At 42.3% G+C, this 22,259-nt stretch overlaps 1 protein-coding gene across 1 annotated transcript; it reads right to left on the bottom strand.

Annotated features, from left to right (window-relative positions):
• Positions 1–118: 118 nt before the first annotated feature.
• Positions 119–8,988, bottom strand: HSPA13 (heat shock protein family A (Hsp70) member 13). The gene is made up of 5 exons (XM_035114804.3): positions 8,695–8,988; positions 6,460–6,800; positions 5,660–5,873; positions 5,099–5,266; positions 119–4,318 (listed from the first exon to the last, which is right to left on the bottom strand). Exons 1-5 carry the CDS (start codon positions 8,717–8,719, stop codon positions 3,639–3,641), a joined length of 1,428 nt encoding a protein of 475 aa, XP_034970695.3. The 5' UTR covers positions 8,720–8,988; the 3' UTR covers positions 119–3,638.
• Between the last annotated feature and the right edge of the window lie 13,271 nt (positions 8,989–22,259).

Below are 22,259 nucleotides of genomic sequence, written 5' to 3'. Positions count from 1 at the left end.
TATTAAACTGCTATGCTATGTTGTAGCTGAGATTCCCCTCCATCTTATAAACACCCTAGTTTAATTGCCATGACCTCATTTACATTCAGTAGGGCAGTCTCAAAGTAAGCACAACAGATAGTATAAAAAGTCTTTTATTCTGATAATACAAAAAGACAATTTTGTAAATGCAGTCTCCAAACAAAATTATCATTTTTCCACACAGAAAATCTGCTTCACAGTAGCCTGCAACCCAGCTTAATCGTTTTATGTGCCAGTGTGAAAGGAACTGTGGTTCCAGCAAGAGATGCTGATACAAATGTTACTTAGCTAACCCATCAGGATTCCAACTGATGAAATAAGCCTGTCCAAGTCTTATTTTTCTCATGACTATTTCTTTTTTTTATAGAAACCTGTGAGAACAACTTGAATGCCTGTGTGTGCGTGTGTTTTAAAGCCAAGGCTTCATTAAGAAAAATATTTTACTATAATTATTTGTCTAAAAATAGGGGCCATGTTATGGTTTACAAGTTTGCCATAAGAAGTTAATGTCCAAAATACATTTACTCCTTTGCAAAACAACTCTAAATCTTCAAGTGAACCTTAAATCTGATTGGGTTCTGCAAGCTACTGCACCAGCACAGCAACTCATAGGGGGCAGTTAAGGATGCCAGTAAGCTGGCTCCAGCATAATCAAATCAGTATGGGTGGGGAAGAAAATCAAGTCTGCTTCATTTGCCATAAACAGAGGCATGCCTTAACAGCTTTTAAAACAGTTCTTTAGAGCTAGGTCCACCAGAGATGGTTGCCTTTCTGCTCTTTAGAAACTTCTAGAAACTATCCTAATTGATGATATACCCAAACTATCAACGGCTGGAAGTCTGCAACAGTTTGACTTCCATGGAGCTTAATTTTACCTAGATTTGACCCAAACTTGTACGGTTTTTGCTTGTAACTTTGCCTTGCCATGTAAAATCATCACTTGGCAACTTAAAACTTGAATAAAAATGGATTACAGAAAGCTGTGAGGCAAAGCTTTCTCTTCTTGCCAAGCTAAGCAAGAAGGGTAACCCCTTTAATATATGGAAGTGCTACAACCAATTTTTAAAGGCAACAGGAGTTGGCCTTGTGTTGGAAAGTTTAGGAAAAAATGTGAGCTGTAGGTTCCTCTCATTACGAGAAAAATGCAATTTATGGTTGCGTTCCAACATTCTGCAAGTGGATTTCCTATTGCATAACAGGACTTCACCTTCCTCTCCCCCAAAATCTGCTACAAAGGGTCTGTCCCTCGCCAACCCCCCAGAGAAGATTGAGGGAGTAGGCCAGGGCTGTATGGGGAAAGGGGGAAGGAGAATTCCCATTGTGCAAGAGGAAGTTCATTTCTCACACAGCCATCTGCTGATAAAATGCTATATTCTATCGATACTGTAAGGACAGCCTGAGAATAAGTTTGATGTTTTCTTCAATTCCTTCAACTATCTCTGATTCACATTCTCAATTTATTTGGTTCACCTCTTGTTGCTGTACACCTAAGATATTCAAGTCTCTTTAAAAGTAAAGACTGGTCTACTTCTTTATATCTGAAGTAAGAAACAATGGGTCCGAGTTCCAATGAGCTACTGAGGCTCACAAGTGGATTTCTTTTTATTTGTTTCTTTCAGCAGCCGATAACCCGTGAATTCAGAACACCTATGACTTATGACAATCTACTTTCAAAATCCAGATTTTAAAAGCAGTTTGCTCTGCAGCATGGGTTAGGAGTCAGAAGATCCTTCTTAGAACTAGCTGTCCAGCTCTTTAAATCCTGATCAAGTAGTTGGTGGTCCTACTAATAGCAATATAATCTTCAGTACCTACACAAAGACTACAGGGCAGTTCACACATGGCATCCTGCTCTTTACACAACTGGTTCTGCTCCTTGAAAACATTCTCCATGCCCTGTGTCCACCACCACAAAAAACAACCACTCAGAACTAGGTTTCAGCAATGTTCTTTGAGCCACATTGTACAGTACATTTCGCTCTACACACGTGATTATGACGACCTCTGACAAAGTGCCTATGTAGACAAACCTGGGCAATGACATATAATGTTTGTTAACTACCTCCTCAACAATGATGACACATTTTCAACCACCATAATCAAGAAAATTTCTAACCATTGTATCTCAGGTTTGCACATCCTATTTGAGGATGAAACACTCAGTATTGTTTGCATTAACATTGCAACACTGTGAGCATTTTGACACTTTAGGATTACAGATTAATCTCTATGTCATTAATTGAAAATTTAGAAGCAAATCTAAATCTAAAATAAACAGTAAACAATGAGATGTTTACTTCAGTGCTGACTAACATCAGCAGCCAGACAATACCAGTTTTCTTATTAACAAGAATGGAGTGTTTTCAGGAGTCCTGAAATATTTAGTTTCAATACTTTCTACAAAAGCATAGACTGAAATTGCTACTTCAACTTTTTTGATGGAATGGTTAAAAAGACTGTTCTCTGAATTGCACGAACTGTAACTAAAGCAAAGGTAGAGTTATCTGCATTATGGAATTTTTCAGTAGTAATAACTGATCAAAACCAAAAAATCCAAGTTTTACACTAGCCTTGTTTGGGGCACAACATTAGCCTATAGTTTAGTGTTAAGTGAACAAGCCTCAGGCGCATGCACTCCCTCAAGAAAACTTGAACAAACAGGCTAGTCTTAATTTTGGATTATTGCAACAAGCCAGCTTTAAAATAGTGGCTTATGAAGCTGGCTTCTTTCAGTAAACCATAGTTAAGACTAGCCACAGTTTGGGTTCTGGGTGTAAAGCTAAACTGCAGTTAACCAGCTTCTAACCTACTCACGACTGCCTGAGAACAAGGAAAGTGGGAGCACACAAACCAGAACCTCATTCACATAGCACTAAACCATAGTTTTAGAATTATGCTTGAACAAAGTCAACATACCATATGATCATGGAGTTTCCAGTGATAACACATACAATTGTGAACTTCCTTCAGCACATGAGTAGAAACCATAATGTTTGCCTCTTACTACCTTACACTAGAAATACTAAGAGGTGTCCAAAAGTGATGATTCCCCATGGCTAATGTTAAGGAATGCATTAGATTTTTGGTAGGATCTGCAGAACAGCTCTTGGTAAAGTGCTACTATCTAAAGCACATTCAAGCTTGAATGCAACATTAAGAAAAGTGCTTTTAAATGTAATTTAAGATGAACTTCAGCTGTGCTATCTGCATTAATACTGCTACTGCCAGGCCAATTCACAGTCAATACATATTCCTGGGAAATGCCAGGAAACAATGCCAACACTATCTCCCTCATTACTTCAGAATGGTTTAATTCCATTTTCAAGTAAAGAAGTCTTGAGGTTCTGTTGATTATTAAATTAATAAAATAAAATAATGCTTCAGAAACAATGTTTCTGATCATTGGCTTTCCTTAACAAATGAGCTCATGTTTTCCTGTAGCTCAAGCATTAACAACATATTTTCTTCTTTATATATCTAATCCCTTACAAGGGACTCAGGGGAGGAACTAATGTACACTGAACAGTCCAACATGCTAATGGATTTAGGTTAGGACATATAGAGCCCTGCTTAGTTCTGGAATTGAAGAAAATAAAATGGGATAAGAACACTGAAGTTTACATGAAATTTGTCTTTCGTAAATGCCTGTTTGGAATTTCTACAGCACTAACTTGGAGGGGCCAAGATCCGCCCACAATTCCAGCCTGAATGGCCACCCCTATTACCACAGCTAGATCTGGGTCAACAGAAGTGTTGGGTTTCTTCCCAAAGAATTCTGTAATAACTTTACGTATTCTTGGAATTCGGGTGGAGCCTCCAACTAATACAATCTCATCTACTTCTGTCTTGTGTAGATGTCCTTCTTTCAATACCTGCTCAATGGGAACAAGAATCTTCTCAAAAAGGTCTTCATTTAATGTCTCAAACAGTTTCCGGGAAATTTCTGTTTCAAAGAGAACTTTTTTCCAAGGGACGTTCTGTGTTTCTGGAAGTCTGCCCTTCAGGTCCTCATTCACCCCTGTTTCGATTTCTGAAGGGACATTTACATGTTTGCTGTATACCTTGTTGTCTTCCTTCAGGGATTCATGTTGGTCCTTCCGCTGTGGCATAGTAAGAGAAATTCTGATTGTGGAAGAGTTGTGAACTGTCAAGTTCAATTTGACAGCTTCTACAGCCTGTCTGAGTCTATGTATCTCTTCCTTTTTAGAGGGCAGCGAGTCATATGTGTGATGGATCTCATCATATAGGTATTGCATCAGCCGCTGATTGAAGTCCTGCCCTCCAAGTTTGTTGTTGCCTAAAATACAAAGCCCACATACAGACAATTCACAGCAATTGAAGACAATGATATACATAGCTTAGAAGCATAGAACTGAGGAGTTGGAAGAGACATTGAGGGTCACCAATCCAACCCCCTGCATGAACACACGACCCCAAAATTAAGTGTCTCTTGCTCCACTGAATGAGCTATCTCATAAAACAGGTGGTTTCACTGAGCCCTTGAGAGGCTGCCACAGACAGCTGGTTGGCTGTGCTGAGCTTGGTGCATCATAACCTGGCTTCAGCTAGTCACAAGTATAGGTTTATTTGGAAGCAAGTTCCACAAAAAAAAATCATTGGTGCTCACTGTCCAGAAAATATATTAGGAATAAATGGGACACACAAAAATTAAGGCCAATAACTCGACTCTCTGACCTCTCTATGTTCACCTCACCATAGGGAAGACTCACAGATTTATTTATTTCCTTTATATTCTGCCTTTCTTCCAGTACAGGACCCAAGGCTCGTTTCATGACTCGTTTGCTGCAACATCAAGTGTTAATTTGCATGAATGGGCAGACCATCACAAATGCAACACTTCGGACATGGCTTCTACATCTTTCCATGTAATCTTAACTACAGCATTTTTCAATGAAGTCAGTTCACATATTCAGCTGCCAGTGATAAGCATGAGTGTATCCAATGGTATGCAAGCAGGGAGGGAAGATGTAGAACCAACCTACAACTTGCTGTATTGGAACTGCCAAGTAAAATTATTTTAGTGACTCAAACCCTAGCCTTAAAGACTTTTCTTTACCTGCCATGGCTCGGGTCAGAAACATCCCTCCTTGCTTGTTCAGCAGAGAAACATCCAACGTTCCTCCACCCAAGTCTACAACCAGAACGTTAGAAACATCAACTTTGTGGAGACCGTATGCCATGGCTGCTGCAGTGGGTTCATTAATTACCCGCAAGATTTCCAGTCCTTCAAAAGATAAAATAAGTTATCAATATTTTTATTTTTGCCTCCTATTCCATCTAGTAAAAGAATGATTCTAAATAAAATATGACGACTGAGTGGAAAGTATAAAATGATTAAAGCTTGTAGACTTGTGTCTAACTCTCCTTCAGAGTTACAAATGGTTACAAAAGTCTCCTTCAGACAACAAATGGTTGTGTATTTGTAAGTGATTTTGTTTCCTTAGTGTTGTTTCTAACCCTGCTTGTCATTCTGGACCAATTTCATTCACAATTTCTAACGCTGCACAAGTCAAAGCCAAAGACAAGTCCATGTTGGCCTACTATAATATAAGCTCCAAGTATGGCATTATGAAAATAAACTGAGTTTAGCAAGAATATAAAGGAAAATGTGCATCACCTGCAAGTCTTGCTGCTTTAATAGTGTAGTTTCGTTGTCTTTCATCAAACTCTGCTGGCACTGAAATAACTGCTCTGGAAACAGGCATTCCAAGGTAGTCCTCTGATATCCTCTTCAGTTTCAAAAGGAGTTGAGATCCAATATATTCTGGTGTTACATTATAAGTCTCATTGGTTGCAATGGAAAATTCAGCAGATCCCTTGTTATTAATAATCTGAAAAACAAGATAAAAGCAGAATCTTTAAGCTACTATCATGTAAATATGAGTGAGTGGAACTGCTTGTACACAGAATTACTCACTTAATTCTGAGTGAACATGCATAGGAGTGTGCTGTTAAGAAGTAAAATTCCTTATCTATTCATTATATTTATATAGCCACCTCATGACAGTTCTTTGGGTGGCTCACACAGCAAATAAAGTGTACTCTAAAACAAAATTAAAACTCCATATGTATAGGAACCACAGAAACATGCCAGAATTCATCATAGAGGCTTTATTTTTCATTAAAAATGATTTGTCTGAACTAGACATTACCTGAAATCACATGATACATATGATTTAATTAATATTTAAGAGTGGTGTAAATTTAAGCAGTTCCCAGCAGCACAAAATATATTTCCAAAACGTAAAAACATTGCTCCTCATTTGTACAAAGCACTTCTAACCTCAAGGCCTCAGCTTCACCTATTCCTAGAACAAATGAATCATCTCAGGTCTTCTAACTTATCACACAGCAGTGAGAACTGTGGGTATCAAACACTCATTGGCAGTTAGCTGGTAAACAAAACATTAAGCTCACCTTAAATGGGTATCTGCGGCTCTCACTTATCAATTCTTTTGGCGTGAAGAGCTTCCCTATAAATCGCTTGGCGTCATACACAGTGTTCTGTGGGTTTGAATCTGCCAGCTCTAGCCCATCATACCCCACATAAATATCTCCCTCCGTGAAGGACACTATGCTTGGAATGCTGTGGTGCCCACTTTCATCAGGAATCACTTTCACTTGCCCTGTGCCAGGAAGGAAAACGCCAACTGAACAATATGTGGTGCCAAGGTCAACCCCTATTACTTTTGGTGTGGGCATAGGTAAATACTGTTGGGCCAGGTATCCAGCTAATAAAAGTGTCAAAATAGCAGAACCTGAAAGGAAAGTAAAAGTAAAAGAAAGTCAGAAAATTAATCCCAGAAGAAGTTAACACACTATCCATTTTTTAACAGAATTACAGAGTTGAAAGGGACCCCAAGGGTCAACCAGTCCAACCCCCTGCAATGCAAGAATCTCAGCTAAATCATACATAGGAGGAACAATTTTTAGAACAGCTATTGTGTCACTCATATTTTATTTTTATTTTATTTTAAAAAATCTAAAGATCCTCAAACCATTTAGATTTTAATACACTCCATGGTCATTTTAGCTGCATCTACTCTAGCTCTAGAATATCATTTTTGAACTGTACATAATATTCCAAAAGGGCTGCATTATGGATTTGAATCAGAGCATTTTGATACTGAGAGTTTTGTTTTTAATCCCTTTTCTAATAATCCTAGCACATAATGTCTTTTTCACAGCTGCCTCACTGTTGGCATTTTCACTGAGCTATCCACTCAGATAAAATCTTTCTGATGAGTCATGGGCACTGGCAGTTCTTTGAAAGAGGTCCATCAAGCCTTTTCCAGTACAGTGGAACCTCGGTTTACAAATTTTCGGTTTACGAATGCCGCGGACCCATCTGGAACGGATTAATTCACTTTCCATTACTTTTAATGGGAAAGTTCGCTTCAGTTTATGAACAGACTTCCGGAACCAATTGTGTTCATAAACCGAGGTACCACTGTATTGGCAGATGGCACACACATTGTCTGTGTAACAAACTCCAAACTAGAAAGACAATGAAAGGCACCCTCCTAGAGAAAACCAATAACTTTCATCTTCAACTCCTTCTTCAACTGCTTCACTAAACACTCCTCTTCCTGCGACTCTGCCAATCACTGATCAGTTTCCCAGAAGCAAAATTACAGATACCAAAGTCTGCAAAGGAAGTGCTTTAACACTCTCATCCCCTATGTCCAGGACCATCCTGAGTCAGAGCAGCAAATGAATAGCAGTGACGCCGGTCAAATTATTTTGGTACCTGAAGCAGAAAATCCCACAAATGCCTCTCTCCCTCCTGGGCAATGAAAATACTATATGCACACAAAACCATTTATAACTTTTCATGATACCAAAGATCAGACACCTAAGGTGATCACTTTTTTTCTGGTTGGCAGCAGCTCCACCCCTCCCCCTTTCCTCATAAAATACCACGATACAAAAGCACAAAATCATTAGAACTGTCCTACAGGGTCAGACCAAAAATTCATTTGGCCCAGCGTCTTGAGCCCAAAGGGTCCCACCAGATGCCTTCAGGATTCATAGAATTGTAGAGTTGGGAGGGACTCTAGGGCCATCTAGTCCAACCCGACAGCGGTAACCAGAGATAAGAACACAGATCTCCTGCACTTTTAGTAGTTGTGCAGAATCCCCTTTCCTGCACAGCGAATTAGTGGGGGAGGCAGACTCTCTTGCCCAGACATCCCCAGACTTCGGCCCTCCAGATGTTTTGGACTACAATTCCCATCATCCCTGACCACTGGTCCTCTTAGCTAAGAATCATGGGAGTTGTAGGCCAAAAATATAGAGGGACGCAGTTTGGGGATGCCTGCTTTTGCCTCTAGCCACCATATAAGCAGCGCATGAAGGCGACGTTCCTCCCAGCAGCTGGAATTCAAACGCACACGTAGACTGCCTCTGGAACTGGAGGCTCCCTTCAGACACCTCCAGTGCCCTGCGTGTACTCAAAAGCTTTCATTTTAGCTTCGAGTATTCCGGCGTAGAGTATTCCGGGTTTCAGTGGCGGATCTAGGCCAAGGTCCCCCCCTCCTCCCCCGAAAGAAGGCAGGCAGGCAGGCGAGAATTTAGGGTGGATCTTAACGAGGCGCGGAGCAGAGGCTGACACAACCACCGACTCGCTTTTAGCCGGCCCCTCTCACTCACCCAGCACCGTCATCTCCCCGGCCATCTTCGAAACTTCTCGCTGTCCTGGCCCGGTCCTATAACGCTCCGCCTGTTGTTATGTGTGACACTCGCCGTCTTCCTGGGCCGTTTACCGGTGTGATGACTGTACCTTCGCCGCTTGGGGGGTGGAAAAAAAACCTCGCGCGACGCGGCGCATGCTGGGAAATGTAGTTCTCATCATAATACCCCAGCGCAGTCCGTAGGCAGAGAAACTACAATGCCCGCCAGCCCGACGCATCTCGCCGACGCGCACTCTTACGTGCCTCGCTGACCCCTCCTCTCAAGACACGTCACCCAATCCGTGCGAAGGGGCTGATGGGACGTGGGAGGAACTTTCCGTACAGAGGAAGAAGGGTCTGTTATGACAGCTCTTCCTGCGCTTTGCCTGTCGGGAATGGTAGTTTGTTGTCTTTTGTCGGGCAAGCTGAGCTGCTTCGTAGTTTTCCTGATGCTTATCGTTAAAGTTTTTGTTTAGCTTGCTTTTGGTAAATTGTATCAGCCACCACTCTCCACTCCCCCATCCCCTTTTTAATACCTAGTTAAGGACTAAAGGCATTTTGGACTTTCCAGACTCAGAGGATGCTTAGAAGCATTTACAGGGAATGCATTTTCAGAGCTGTGGGCTGCCTGAGCCAGTAGAGGGCGAGAGTGGAAGTGCTTGGAAGCAGCTGAATGCTACAGCCTGTTCCTGTGAGTAGGTAGCATCTTCCGTGTGATTTGGAGCCCTGGTCGCAGCAGGATTCCCAGACGCGTTGAAAAGCCTAGCTCTGTGTTTTTATTTATTTACTGCTTTTACAGTATATCCCAGCTTTATATTCAAGCTGCTAAAGGTGCCACCCGGTGAGTTTCATGGCTAAGTGGGGATTGAAATCCTGGTCTCCCAAATTCTAGCCTGGTGCTCTAATAATCACTGTTTTTAAGGCTGCACAGGCTAAATATAGGTATTAAAATGAGTTTTACATCACAGCAGTCTTTACATGTCAATGAAATGCTTCATGTTGACAAAAACAGATTGACAAGCACAGCTTTTTGATACAAAACCACCCTCCAGGAGCTTCTGTAGGAGAAATTGTGTTGGAAATTACTCTCTGGGAGTAGCCATATTGCATTTTCACCCACACAATTTTTTCCTCACCTTTTTGGAGAGGGTAACCCCAGCCCAATTAATTTTTTTCTCCCTTCTAACTTAGGAAATCAGCTGTCAAACAATGGACAAAGGCATACTATTATGACTGTCTTAGGAACCAGAAACAACAAAGAATTTTGTGGCCTCTTAAATACGTACATATTTATTGTATCATATATTTTGTGGACTAGAATTCACTTCTTTGGATGTGTGACATTGGTGGGCATACATTAAGTACAGAGAAAAAGGTATAAGGCAGGAAAGCTGTGTTGTTGTGTAGTCGTTTAGTTGTGTCCGACTCTTTGTGACCCCATGGTCCAGAGCATGCCAGGCACTCCTGCCTTCCACTGCCTTCCGCAGTTTGGTCAAAACTGTATAAGCAGTTATACTCATTTCCCACTAGGTGTCAGAATATTGCTGGAGATGCGGATTTGATAGGACAGTTTTGAAGTGTTTCAGATTCATAGAGAGCATATTAACCTTTGGTAATCTTTATCCAAATTTTTGCAGATGCATAAATCATAAAGAAGCCTCATCATTTTCTGCCTATTATATTTAATTCTCTAGATCTAACAAATTTACTGAACCTTCCTATGAAATCATTCTGGAAGCTGACAATGAAATCCATTCTTTCATTTTCACATTTACAGTCACGACGTTAACGTCATGTTAGCCACAGTGGTTATTTTCAGGGGGAATATTGCATGAAGACAGTAGGTCCTTCACAAGTGCAGTCAAAACCATATGTTGTGAATCTTGTGTCTAAATTCAATTTATGCAATGGTGGATGCTTTTAGGTTTCTCTTTTTAAACAATCCTGATGCATTCAGCAACCACTGTTATAAAAGTATTTCAACTTGGCAGGAATCTTGCATGCATATGGTGAGGGTTGGGTTGCTCTAGAGACAGAGTTAAATATTCTCCTTTTAGCTTAAAGGGAAGACCCCCTACCCACTTTAAAAACTCATTTTTATTCCTGCTCCACTGTTTAGATTAGTTGGGGGTGAGGCTAAATTGCATCTTCAGGGTTCAGAGGTGGTTGATTTGAAAGGTGGTTGTGGCAGCTTGTTATGCCAGAGGCCCCCAGCAGAGAGCAGTCAAGTTCTCATGGGAGAGACAAAGGCAGGGAATAGGCACTGTTTCACTATGACAACTGGTTCAGGACAGTTATGGGCAACCTGTGGTCCTCCAAATGTTGGTGGACTCCCAAGTCCCATCATTCCCAGCCAGTGTGCTCATTGTCAGGAATGATGAGAATTGTAGTCCAGCAATTTGGAGGGCCATAGTTTCCCCAAACCTGCTCAAGGGAAAGACACGTGGTGGTGGTGAGCTATTCCTCCAGCAGCCCAGCAGTTGCTCTCTTCCTCCTCCTTCCCTGCTCTTCCCCACAGTACGTACTTTGGATGTACAGTGGTACCTCGCTAGACGAACGCCTCGTGCAACGAAAAAATCGCAAGACGATAACGTTTTGCAATTTTTTTGGCAGACTCGCTAGACGAAGTCTATTTTTTCTATGGCTGTGCCATAGAAAACTTCGCAAGACGAAGCAGGGCGCCGCAAGGAGGAGAAAGTCAGACCGAGCCTCCTCCAGGGAGCCCGCCCACCTTGCGCTTCCGCCGCCGCCATCACCCGGCTTCCGCAGGGACATGGCGATTGGCGGCGCTGCACCGAAACGGCAGCCGAGCAGCAGCCGGATCCCCCCTCACTCTCACCTTAAGCCGCCGTGCACGGGAGAGCTGCGTGCGAACAGGAGAGCGCGAACGGGAGAGGCCAACCAGACAGCCTGCCTGCCTGCGCGTGAACAGGCTGTCTGTCTGGTTAGGCATGAGGGTCCGGCTGCTGGTTGAAGGAGGGAGGGAGCCTCTCCCTGGCCCTCCTCCTGCTTCCGGCCGTGGCAGATGAGTTGGCGCCTTTTTTGTGCTTTTTTTGCCGATAGGAACGCATTAATTAAATTTCAATGCATTCCTATGGGAAACCGTGCTTCGCAAGACAAAATTTTCGTGATACGAAATGACTCGTGGAACGCATTAATTTCGTCTTGCGAGGTACCACTGTAGAGAGATGTCCAAGGGACCAGCTACAGATCTCACCTCTAGTCTCCTTGCAATTTCTCTCCGTATCATCAATGGTCTCCCCTCCTCCCCGCAAAGTAAAGTGGGCAGCTTCAAGGCTCATATGTAGCGACCAGTTTCCCTGCTCTCCCTATAGTGTATTAATATTAACCTTGAGTTGTGTTGGCATGTACAGCTTAAAAGCAAGGAGATGGGAAGTTGATTGGTGTCTTATGATGAGCTCTAAATGATAGATGCTCTGACCTACTTAATAGATGCTGAATATTTTAGGATATTTCCAGACATGGCTTCTAGCTGCAGAGTGGAATGCAATCTTTCTTGAGCATCTGAAGATACGCAGACAACAGCCACAGTCTGCCTACTGCATCAGAAGATTTTTGTGTAAGAAATCTTTTTATGTTCCCATTGTAATAAGAAGCAGAACTATTTATTAGTGGTGAAAGTCATTATCTGTGAATTTCATAGAGATCTTAAGCACAGAATTACCGGGTTAAGAGTAAAATCCTATGAGCCAATGGGCCTGACTGATATAAGGCAGCTTATATAAGAGTTAATTGTTGTGTTCATTGCTCTATACACTTTTACCTCTTGCCCAACCCACTGCTGACATGTGACAACTATGTACCACTTCATATAAGACTACTTTTTAACCCAGGGAAATCTTCTCAAAAGTCGGGGGTCGTCTTATACTGCCCTGTGAACCAGTTGTGAACCACCCTGAGATCTTTGGATGAAGGGAGGTATAATAATAATAATAATAATAATAATAATAATAATAATAATAATAATAATATACTACACAAGTCAATGTCTGATGCACAAACCAATTGAATTAGTTTGCCCAAATAAGGAATAACCCTTGTTGGTTCATACTGAACCTTCTTGTTGGCAGATACTAGGTTCCAGGCAAGGAACCAGAGTTGTTGGAACTATATTCCCACTTAACAAAAAACAGGTACCGTACAAAGCCAGAAGGGCTACGGGCATAAGCGTAGTGGGTTACTTACAAATACAGTAGCCATATTTATGTTCAAATCCTGTGAGCATTAATGGGGTGGGATTGTCATTGTTCTCTAAAGTAGGCAACTATGACCATACCGGGTGGCGGGGAGAAGTTAGGCATGTGAAACCATCTCTGGATTGTGTTCATAAGCTTTCAGGTGGTTAATATTGTGCCTAATGTTGGTGGAAATAGAACTCGACTATTTTTAATGCTAGGACACAGCTACTATTAAACAGCAAACTATCCTGTCTATTAGAAGTTGCAGCTACTCTTAACAAACATCATAATATACAGGACTAGCTGTGCCTTTGGCATAGTTTAGAGGCAACATGTTTCATTATGCTCAGACTTCATTTTATTTATTGTTTGCTGCTTAATGTTTATTCTAGGCACTATACACAGTTTAAGCAACAGAAAAGTTCTTTGCCTGTGGCTCACAATCACAACCTCTGTGACTTTCAGGCAGAGGTGAGAGGTGTCATTAGTATGTGAACATCCATCATTATTTTACAGTAGGATATAGTTAATCAATGCATAGTGAGATAATGATTAATAAGGGATAATGCCCCATTGGAATTGTTAAAAACCCAATCAATTTTTTATCATTCTCTAGGTATGGTCACGTAGAAACTATTAGACACTGTGTAAGACAATTTGTGAAGGTGCAGAAAGTCCAGCTCCAGTAGACCTCATTGTAATTAGTAAAGTGAAAACTTCCAACTCATCAGCATAAGTCAAGGTCCTTAGTGCTATTGTGCTTTATATCTTTCCAGAAATCTCTAGTCATTTGGCATCCAGTTTGGTTTAGCTGTAGCCTCTGCTAAGACTTACAACATACCTGGAGGGTTCTTAGAGCTATTTCTGACAATACTGATGGAATCATTCCGACATTAGTCAGATTATTCTTACAAGAAAAGCAAAAATGTTACCCACGACCTGTCTCATTTTCTCAGCATCACTCCCCCTATGCTGTCATGTGAGTAGCAAGTGTCTGTTTTGCCTGGAGAAAAAGTTTGTTGAAAGCAGATACTGTAAACCTGCATTCCTTGCAGAGAGGCTGTACACCTCTCTTGAACATGATCTAGCTGTAAAAATAGAAGCAACTCTTTCCTGCACAAACCGCAGAACAATAAAAATATCCAGCAAGGCTCTCTACCTTTGTTCTGCCTGGCCGGAGTTTATAGGCCCATTGGGCTGCATCTTAGCTCTTTATGTAACTCGCCATTACTATGTTCTCTGTACCAATTTTTGGTTCATTGTATATGCCATTTAATGTGTGTCTGTCTGTGTTAGGGAGATCCTCTGCTATGCTTCTGAATAACTATGCATTAAGGGAACTTACACTTACTGAATTTTTTACAACAATTATCAGCTGCAGTTTCCAATTCCCTAATTTGTTGTTTAGTCGTGTCTGACTCTTCATGACCCCATGGACCAGAGCACACCAGGCACTCCTGTCTTCTACTGCCTCCAGCAGTTTGGTCAAACTCATTTTAGTAGCTTCGAGAACACTGTCCAACCATCTCATCCTCTGTCGTCCCCTTCTCCTTGTGCCCTCCATCTTTCCCAACATCAGGGTCTTTTCCAGGGAGTCTTCTCTTCTCATGAGGTGGCCAAAGTATTGGAGCCTCAGCTTCAGGATCTGTCCTTCCAGTGAGCACTCAGGGCTGATTTCCTTAAGAATGGATAGGTTTGATCTTCTTGCAGTCCATGGGACTCTCAAGAGTCTCTTCCAGCAACATAATTCAAAAGCATCAATTCTTCAGCGGTCAGCCTTCTTTATGGTCCAGCTCTCACTTCCATACATCACTACTGGGAACACCATAGCTTTAACTATAGGCATGTAGAGGAAACATAGTTTTATAATGTAAAGCTCCCTTGCTGCCCTGTCCTATAGTCCTCCTGTCTCTGAAGCTCTTTTACACCTGGATTTTTACTCTTCAAGCTGCCTTCTCAATAAATGCCAGTACAAACATGTGATTGGCCAAATTTTGGCCAGTCCATCATTTCTACTATACAGTGGTACCTCCGGTTGCGAACAGGATCCGTTCCGGAGTCCCGTTTGCAACGTGAAAAGCCCGCAAGATGAAGCGCCATATCTGCGCATGTGCGTGGCGTGATTTTGTGCTACTGCACAGTACTTTCCAGTACTTCTGGGTCGCCGCGGGACACAACCTGAAAAAATTTAACATGAAGCGAACGTATGACTGTATATTGATTGTTGCCACCCAACTGCTACAGCTTATCAGCAAAGCATACAGTTTTCCTAAATGAGTCACATTTGTCCTGTTTCTTGACATCACACTCGATTAGCATTTCCCTAGTGGGTCTGTTCCAACCCTCAGACAATTTCTGCCCTCCAATCTAGTCATTTTCATCAACAGCTACTTTCCCCCACTGCAGTCATTTATAGCCCACCCTTTGCCTTGTGGGTTACACACAGCTCAATACAATTAACCCACGTACTACATAAATATTAAATGGCAGAGATAGTCTCATCTCGCTTTACTGGCCGAGGGAGCCGGCATACAGCTTCTGGGTCATGTGGCCAGCATGACTAAGCCACTTCTGGTGAACCAGAGCAGTGCATGAAAACGCCGTTTACCTTCCCGCTGGAGGTATTTATTTACTTTTTATTTACTTGCACTTCGTGCTAGGTTGGCAGGAGCAGGGACTGAGGAAGGGAGCTCATCCCATTTCAGGGATTCGAACCGCCAACCTTCTGATCGGCAGGCCCTAGGCTCTGTGGTTTAACCCACAGCGGCACCCACATCCCTTTCCACCACTAAACACCTGTGCAAAAACTTGTGGCTTGATCTGACACTGAAATGTATAAAATTATATGGCCAGGTGCACCTCAGAGGAGAGGTCATTTCACAACCTAGGAGCCACCACAGGTAAGGCCCTTTATGCACTGCTGCCCCATGAACAGAGGACAACAGAACTGTCAGCAGGATGTCCCATGCAGATGTCAGCAGTTGGGCAGTTCTATATGGGAAGAGGTGCTCCTTCAGATATTTCGGACCCAAGTTGACTGGGCTTTCTATGTCAATGTATGCACTTGAACTGGTCATTATGCTGACATAAATCCATGGATTTTATAGTATCATTAATTTTTTTTATCTTTTTAAATAAAATACTTAATTAAAAAAAACCATTTAAATTTAGCACACACTGTTTCTTAAGAGAAAAGCAGTCACCAAGTGGAGAGTCCAAATCAGATTGGGCTTTGTAGCTGGTTGAGTGGAAATCTTTCCTGTCTTCACATTTCCCTATTCAAAATTATCCCTCTCCTTCCCATGCTACTAGCTCATGTGCTGTTAGGAGAAAACGCAGACACAGCCCAGGTACCTGTCTGTCCATCCACACTCCGCTATGGTTTGGGATGTGGTTTGGGACAGTGTATCTGTAGATGGAGAACAAGTTGATTTCCCCTTTGCCCCCTTCCATTTCTCCACTCTTCTGAAGTGGCTTTTCATTTTTTAAAATGGTGTTGGGGTTCAGTCACATGTATTTGCATGCAATGTGTACTTAACCCCTTTCCCTATTTCTTTTTGAGATGAGTCCACTTTGGATCTCGCTGTTTCTTCCAGTTCCTTGCCTGCCATGGAGTCTTCTTTCAGTGTGACATGTGTCTTCACCTAACTGTACAGCTACACCTAGCAGGTTCATTCCAATCTAAACACCCACAACATAAAGACGGTCAAAGATATTCTAATTGATTTGTATGCTGTCTGTGCAAAAGATTAGGCTTTCTGGATGATGTATTCGTCACAAATGAATCAGCTTTTCCATATGTGTTTTCCCTCTGTTATTATTGCAATTTAAAACAAATGCTTTTAAACTGCTGTTAAATTTAAATTATTCCATCTAAGTATTGCTTTCTAGTTTTCCATCTCAGCAGACACTGTTCCATTTGAATAGCAAAATGGACACTGAATCAGGGTAGTTAGAGACAGAAAAGCCCTATTAGGCTAGAGTCCATCACCCAGTAAGTGCAGGATGTAATACCTTGACAGAGGCCATATCAGATATTAAATTGATATAGTACATAAGCGCTCCACATTAACTGCAATTATAAAGAAAGAGGACAGCCAGGGAGTGAAATTTTCATTGGAATAATAGTTTAGTAATCCTGAAAGCAAGAAGCAATATCCAGCAGATTAGTACATGAAAGTGTCTATAAAATATAGTAGAGATGGGCAACTCTCTCTCTCTCTCTCTCTCTCTCTCTCTCTCTCTCTATATATATATATATATAGATATAGATATATAGATATATATAGATATATAAGCACTTATGCATTTCCAGTATAAACTCCAATATATGTCACCTTATTTAAGCATCATTTCTATAAAAATGGTGGATGACTCCCAGGTTGTGGTCTTGCCACCTTATCAAGCAGGTCTGAGCTTGGTTAATGACTGCCTGACTACCACATGTACACTGTCTTGGGCTCCATAATGGAAAAAAGGTGTGGGTGTGTGTAGCCATTCTCACTGCTACACACACTGTGTAATGTAGATATAAAGGTAAAGGGACCCCTGACTCTGGGGTTGCGGCGCTAATCTCACTTTAGTGGCCGAGGGAGCCGGCGTTTGTCCACAGACAGCTTCCAGGTCATGTGGCCAGCATGACTAAGCCGCTTCTGGCGAACCAGAGCAGCACACGGAAACGCCGTTTACCTTCCCGCTGTAGCAGTACCTATTTATCTGCTTGCACTTTGATGTGCTTTTGAACTACTAGGTTGGCAAGAGCTGGGACCGAGCAACGGGAGCTCACCCCGTCGCGGGGATTCGAACCGCTGACCTTCTGATTGGCAAGCCCTAGGCTCTGTGGTTTAGATATATATCAAACATATAAGTTGTTTTGTCTAGAGTGCTCTTTGTTCTCAATTTTTTAACTGATGGTTTTAAGGAGGGAGCATTCAGTGAATATGCTGCAAGGGTAGCCAATATGGTGTCCTCCAAATATTTGTGGGACTACCAGCTCCCATCATCCGTAACTAATAGGCATGCTAGCTGGGGCTGATGGGAATTGGAGCACAACCACAGCTGGAGGGCACCACATTGGCTATGCTGGCTTAAAGGTTGACAATGGCTGATCTAGCCATTGTACATGAATTTTGTGCAGATGGCTCTTTTCACATATTTTGTGCAGATGGCGCTGCAGGTTACAAAAACATTATAGTAATTAGTGTTGTCAAAAATATTTCTGTAATGCAGGAGAGTTGTCAGTTTTCCCGAGAAAACTGCGGTGACTTCTTTGCTGAAAGATTTTGAATTTCAGCATTCTGTAGCTGCAGTGGGTATCATAAATTTGGATATTGAGCTGGGGAGCTGCAGCTACCTTGGAGATAATTGATTTCCTCCCTGAAGTAATTTAGTAGTGTTCACTTCAGAGAACATCTTTCTGATTATTGACTCTTTATTATTAGTCGTTTGCAAAATTATTGCTATAGCTACGAAAGAACGTCACAGTTCTCTCCAACTTTGGCACCTTTCCTTGGGGTTTGCTTTTTCTGCCAAGCTGGCTTTAATAATCTTGTGCTTGCAAAGAGAAGCTGGTCTCTCTCTCTCTCCCCACCCCCCACCCCAGAGAAGTAGGAATTTTGGCATCTTGGTTCTTTTGCCAGCCCATGCATTGATCTTAGAACTACTACCATCTCATGTAAAAAAGTGCTTTGAAAGGGTCAATGCCAATTATCTTTCTGGAGTAATCACCTTCCAGCAAGGCAAGGAATATTTACCATTGACTCCAATATGTAAAAGATTACTCTGTGCAGTGTGTATGCATTTCCACCTGTGAATAAATTCTCATGATCTCCGTTAAAAAAAATAAAAATCTTATAGGCAGAAGGTCTGGGACAGGTACATAGTCCTGCCAGCAACAATATCCAACGTGGAGCCATTCCCCTTGCCTTGCAAGTTTAGCACCCTATGTTAGGAGGCCACTGCTTGACAAGGGCAAGCCCTCTATGCCTCCTTCCCAGTTTTTAGCAACCTAGACCACCTCTGTGCACAGCTTACTCCTGACCGTCAGCAGGCAGCTGGGCCTGATATAGAAGAGAAGCTGAGTCCTAGTAAGTCACATTCATTCCTGTGCTAATCTATTACAGTACATATATCTGGCAGTCCCAAGGGCTTGATTGACATCCTGCATTTGACTGAAAACCTGAAACAAAAACCAAGGATTGTCAGGCATAGGGGGGGGGGGGACTGTTTTCAACTTAATAGGTCCCAAGTTGGGTTGGCCCAGTGACAGATGCTGGGAGTATCCCATCTCTGCTGAGGGCTGGCTCAAGACATTTTACCACCAGAGGCAACTGTTGGTTGCAAAATGAGTGCTGCATGTAAATCAAGATCCTATGGAAGGTCACAAAGAATACTGGGTGCACTAATGGGAGTGCTGTATTAGCTGTACTGGTGTGTTTGTCTGCATAGCCCCTACCTTGTCCATTCCAGGAAGTGGCAGTGATGTCACTGCTAGAAGGCTATTGCTGCAACTTCACCCCACCAGCTGAACAGAGCAGGGTTGGTGAGGTGTGTGGCCTGGAGAAAATTCTGAGGGTTGGATGGAGATGCCTAGAGGGCTTTATTAGACCTGTGGGGTGGAGGTTTCCCACCCTGTCTTATAGAATCAGAATTGTAGAGCTGGAAGGACCACAAAGGTTATCTAGTTCAACCTTCTGCAGTGCAGGAATCTTGTCCAACATGGGGCCCAAACCCACAACCTTGAGATTAAGAGACTCATGTTCTACCAACTGAGCTATATAAACAACTCATTGGATGCCATTTTACCTCCTCCCCATCTTGAAACTTAGCCTTTCTGTTCATTGCAGACCTTTCTTGTGACTTGCCAGATCAAACACAGCTCCTGGGTTTGAAAGAGGGAAACAAAAGGACTGTCAAGCAACTGCTTTGAGGGTCCTTAATTGTGCTGGCTCAGCCTCACAGATAAGATATTGTGAGTTCTGGGTTCTCTTTGAAGATTTGTGCCAAAAAGAGTGGGAAACACTACCCTGTTCCAGACTGAGATGAACCCATCACAGCATGGAAGGCAACAAGTTGAAACCAAACTTCTAGCATTTTTATTGAACAGTCACCCTCTGTTCTAAAGCTGCATATTTGGGGGTGACCTGTACAGCCTTCTCATTCTGTATCTCCAGTAGAAGAGAGTTGGGTGCTGAACGGCTTCAGTACTTCCTGTTTCTGGTAGTTTTCAAATTTTTCTCCTAATAAAATTAAACATTTTCCTTGCTGCATCTTAAGGCCATTACAACTTGCTTAGTGCTTATGCACTAATGAGAATAATTGGTCCATGTCTTTGGTGTAACAGCACTTTGCATATTTGAAGACGATAATGCCTCCCTTCTGTCTTCTTTCCCCTTCGAATGATGAGGCTCGAGTCCCTTAAGCTTCCTTCAGAGCTGTTATTTACTGACTCCATCATCATTTCTGTTGCTCTCATCTGAACTCTCTTCAGCTTTTCTCTCTCTCCTCTAAAATGTGGTGCCCCACATGGCATGCAGCTCTCCAAATGAGGCCTGCTGGTGCCAAGTCAAATACGAAAAGCCAAAGTCCATTCCAAGCTGTACAGGCTCAGTGCCAAATACAGCAGAATAATTACCTCCCTTGTTTGTTTGTTTTTAACATGTGATATTACTATTAAGGCAAACCACTGTCATATTGTACTGTTGGCCCTTATTCATTTTATCTATTTCTTCTCTTTATCAGTGGGTATAATCATTCCAACTTGCTTTAAGAAAAAAGCAACCATCTAACCACTGATTCTATCTGTTCTTGGAATGTCCAGTGGGTTACTAGGTAGTATCAGGATGTGCATATGAGGTTATTCATCACCAGGCTGATTGTGTGGTGAGGATTTTATCTATATATATAAAAATGTTCCCACTGCGTAACACCCTCCCCCCGTAACTGCTGAACTGAATTCCAACAAATTTGGCCACAACGTTCCATGCCCATCAGGGAGGGATCTGGCATTAAAAAATTATCAAAAAACCACACCTTTCACACCTAAAATAATGATTAAACACAAAAAGTGGCGCCCCATTAGACATCACCAGCAGAAGCTCTGAAGACTCCAACAGCATCCAATAGAAAGACAGATCGCACGGTGCTGCCTCCAAAGCTTCACCACCAGATGACACCACAAAATTCTCAGCAACCAACTGAAAACAGGCCTTTTGCAGCAACAAGGCCCAACATTGCCCAGCAGACTGAATAGGCCGCAGCAGACTAGGCCGCTTTCCAGATTAGGCCAAGTGGAGGTAGGGGCCTGCCTGGAAGTGGGGTGGGGTGGTGAATAGGGGGCAGAGATAGGTAATGGATCAGAACAGGGTGGGGGAGACACAGGGATGAAACTAGACTGCAGCAGACTAGGCCACTTTCCAGAATAGGCCAAGTGGAGGTAGGGGCCTGCCTGTGGGGGGGGGGGCGGGGGCGAAGGGATGAACTGGGGGATGGGGGGAGGAGGGACAAAACAGGGTGGGGGAGACACAGGGATGCACCTATGTAAACATAACACACGAAAAACAGGGAGGGGAGTCTGAAGTGGGACTCTCAGGCTCCATTTAACAAACTGAGCCACCCCAACACGTGGAATGGCCAACTAGTTTTATATATTTATAGTTCACCTTGAGAGAACCTTCATGATGTGTCTTAAAACACATACAGTCACCCAGAGTGGCTGAGGAAACCCAGCCAGATGGATGGGGTATAAGAACAACAACAACAACACAGAACACCAATTAAAAACAATTAAGTTAACAATTTGAACAACAGCTATTATCAACATCATTTGCTTTATTCACAGAAGTGGCACAAAGCAATGCACAATGCAGAAATAAACACTAAAATCCAAAATAAAGCATGAATAAAAGAAGAACTGCCAATACTCATCCATAAAATGTATATTTCAAAGGGCAGACCCAACTCAACTCTCCTCACTAAAAAGAAGAGCAGAAGGACAGGCCACAAACATACCTAAATGCCTTTAAATTCCACTTAAAGAAACCAATCCAGATTAGCAGGTTTTTCCAGTCTAATCTGTTTGCCCTCATTTATCCCAGAACTGCCTCAAGACACTAGTTCAGGATTTCAGCTGTCTCCTTGAGATTAGTAGATGGAACATAGAGTTGTGTGTCATCCACATACTGGTGACACCTCAGTCCAAACTTCTAGCTGACCTCACTTAGTGGTTCCATGTAGATGCTAAAGCAGTTCAAGATGTTAAACATCTTCCAACTGCTATCTCATTTAGCATACATAATTGAGACCTTAGTTCCAGATTGATATTCCCAGAGCCAATCTCCTGTTAGCC

This window comes from Zootoca vivipara, chromosome 4, assembly GCF_965207765.1.
Source record: "Zootoca vivipara chromosome 4, rZooViv2.hap1.1, whole genome shotgun sequence".
NCBI classification, from domain to species: domain Eukaryota; kingdom Metazoa; phylum Chordata; class Lepidosauria; order Squamata; family Lacertidae; genus Zootoca; species Zootoca vivipara.
The sequence above is the reverse complement of the archived record's forward strand: the minus strand, read 5'-3'. Positions and strand labels throughout refer to the sequence as shown.

What these genes read in the sequence shown, in the direction of transcription:
- HSPA13 (XM_035114804.3), bottom strand. Translation starts at nt 8,719, where the DNA reads ATGGCCGGGGAGATGACGGTGCTGG. An exon ending in GCCGCAGATACCCATTTAAG is followed by an intron (nt 5,874 to 6,459) that starts GTGAGCTTAATG and finishes CTTGTTTTTCAG; the next exon opens with ATTATTAATAACAAGGGATC. An exon ending in TAAAGCAGCAAGACTTGCAG is followed by an intron (nt 5,267 to 5,659) that starts GTGATGCACATT and finishes TATCTTTTGAAG; the next exon opens with GACTGGAAATCTTGCGGGTA.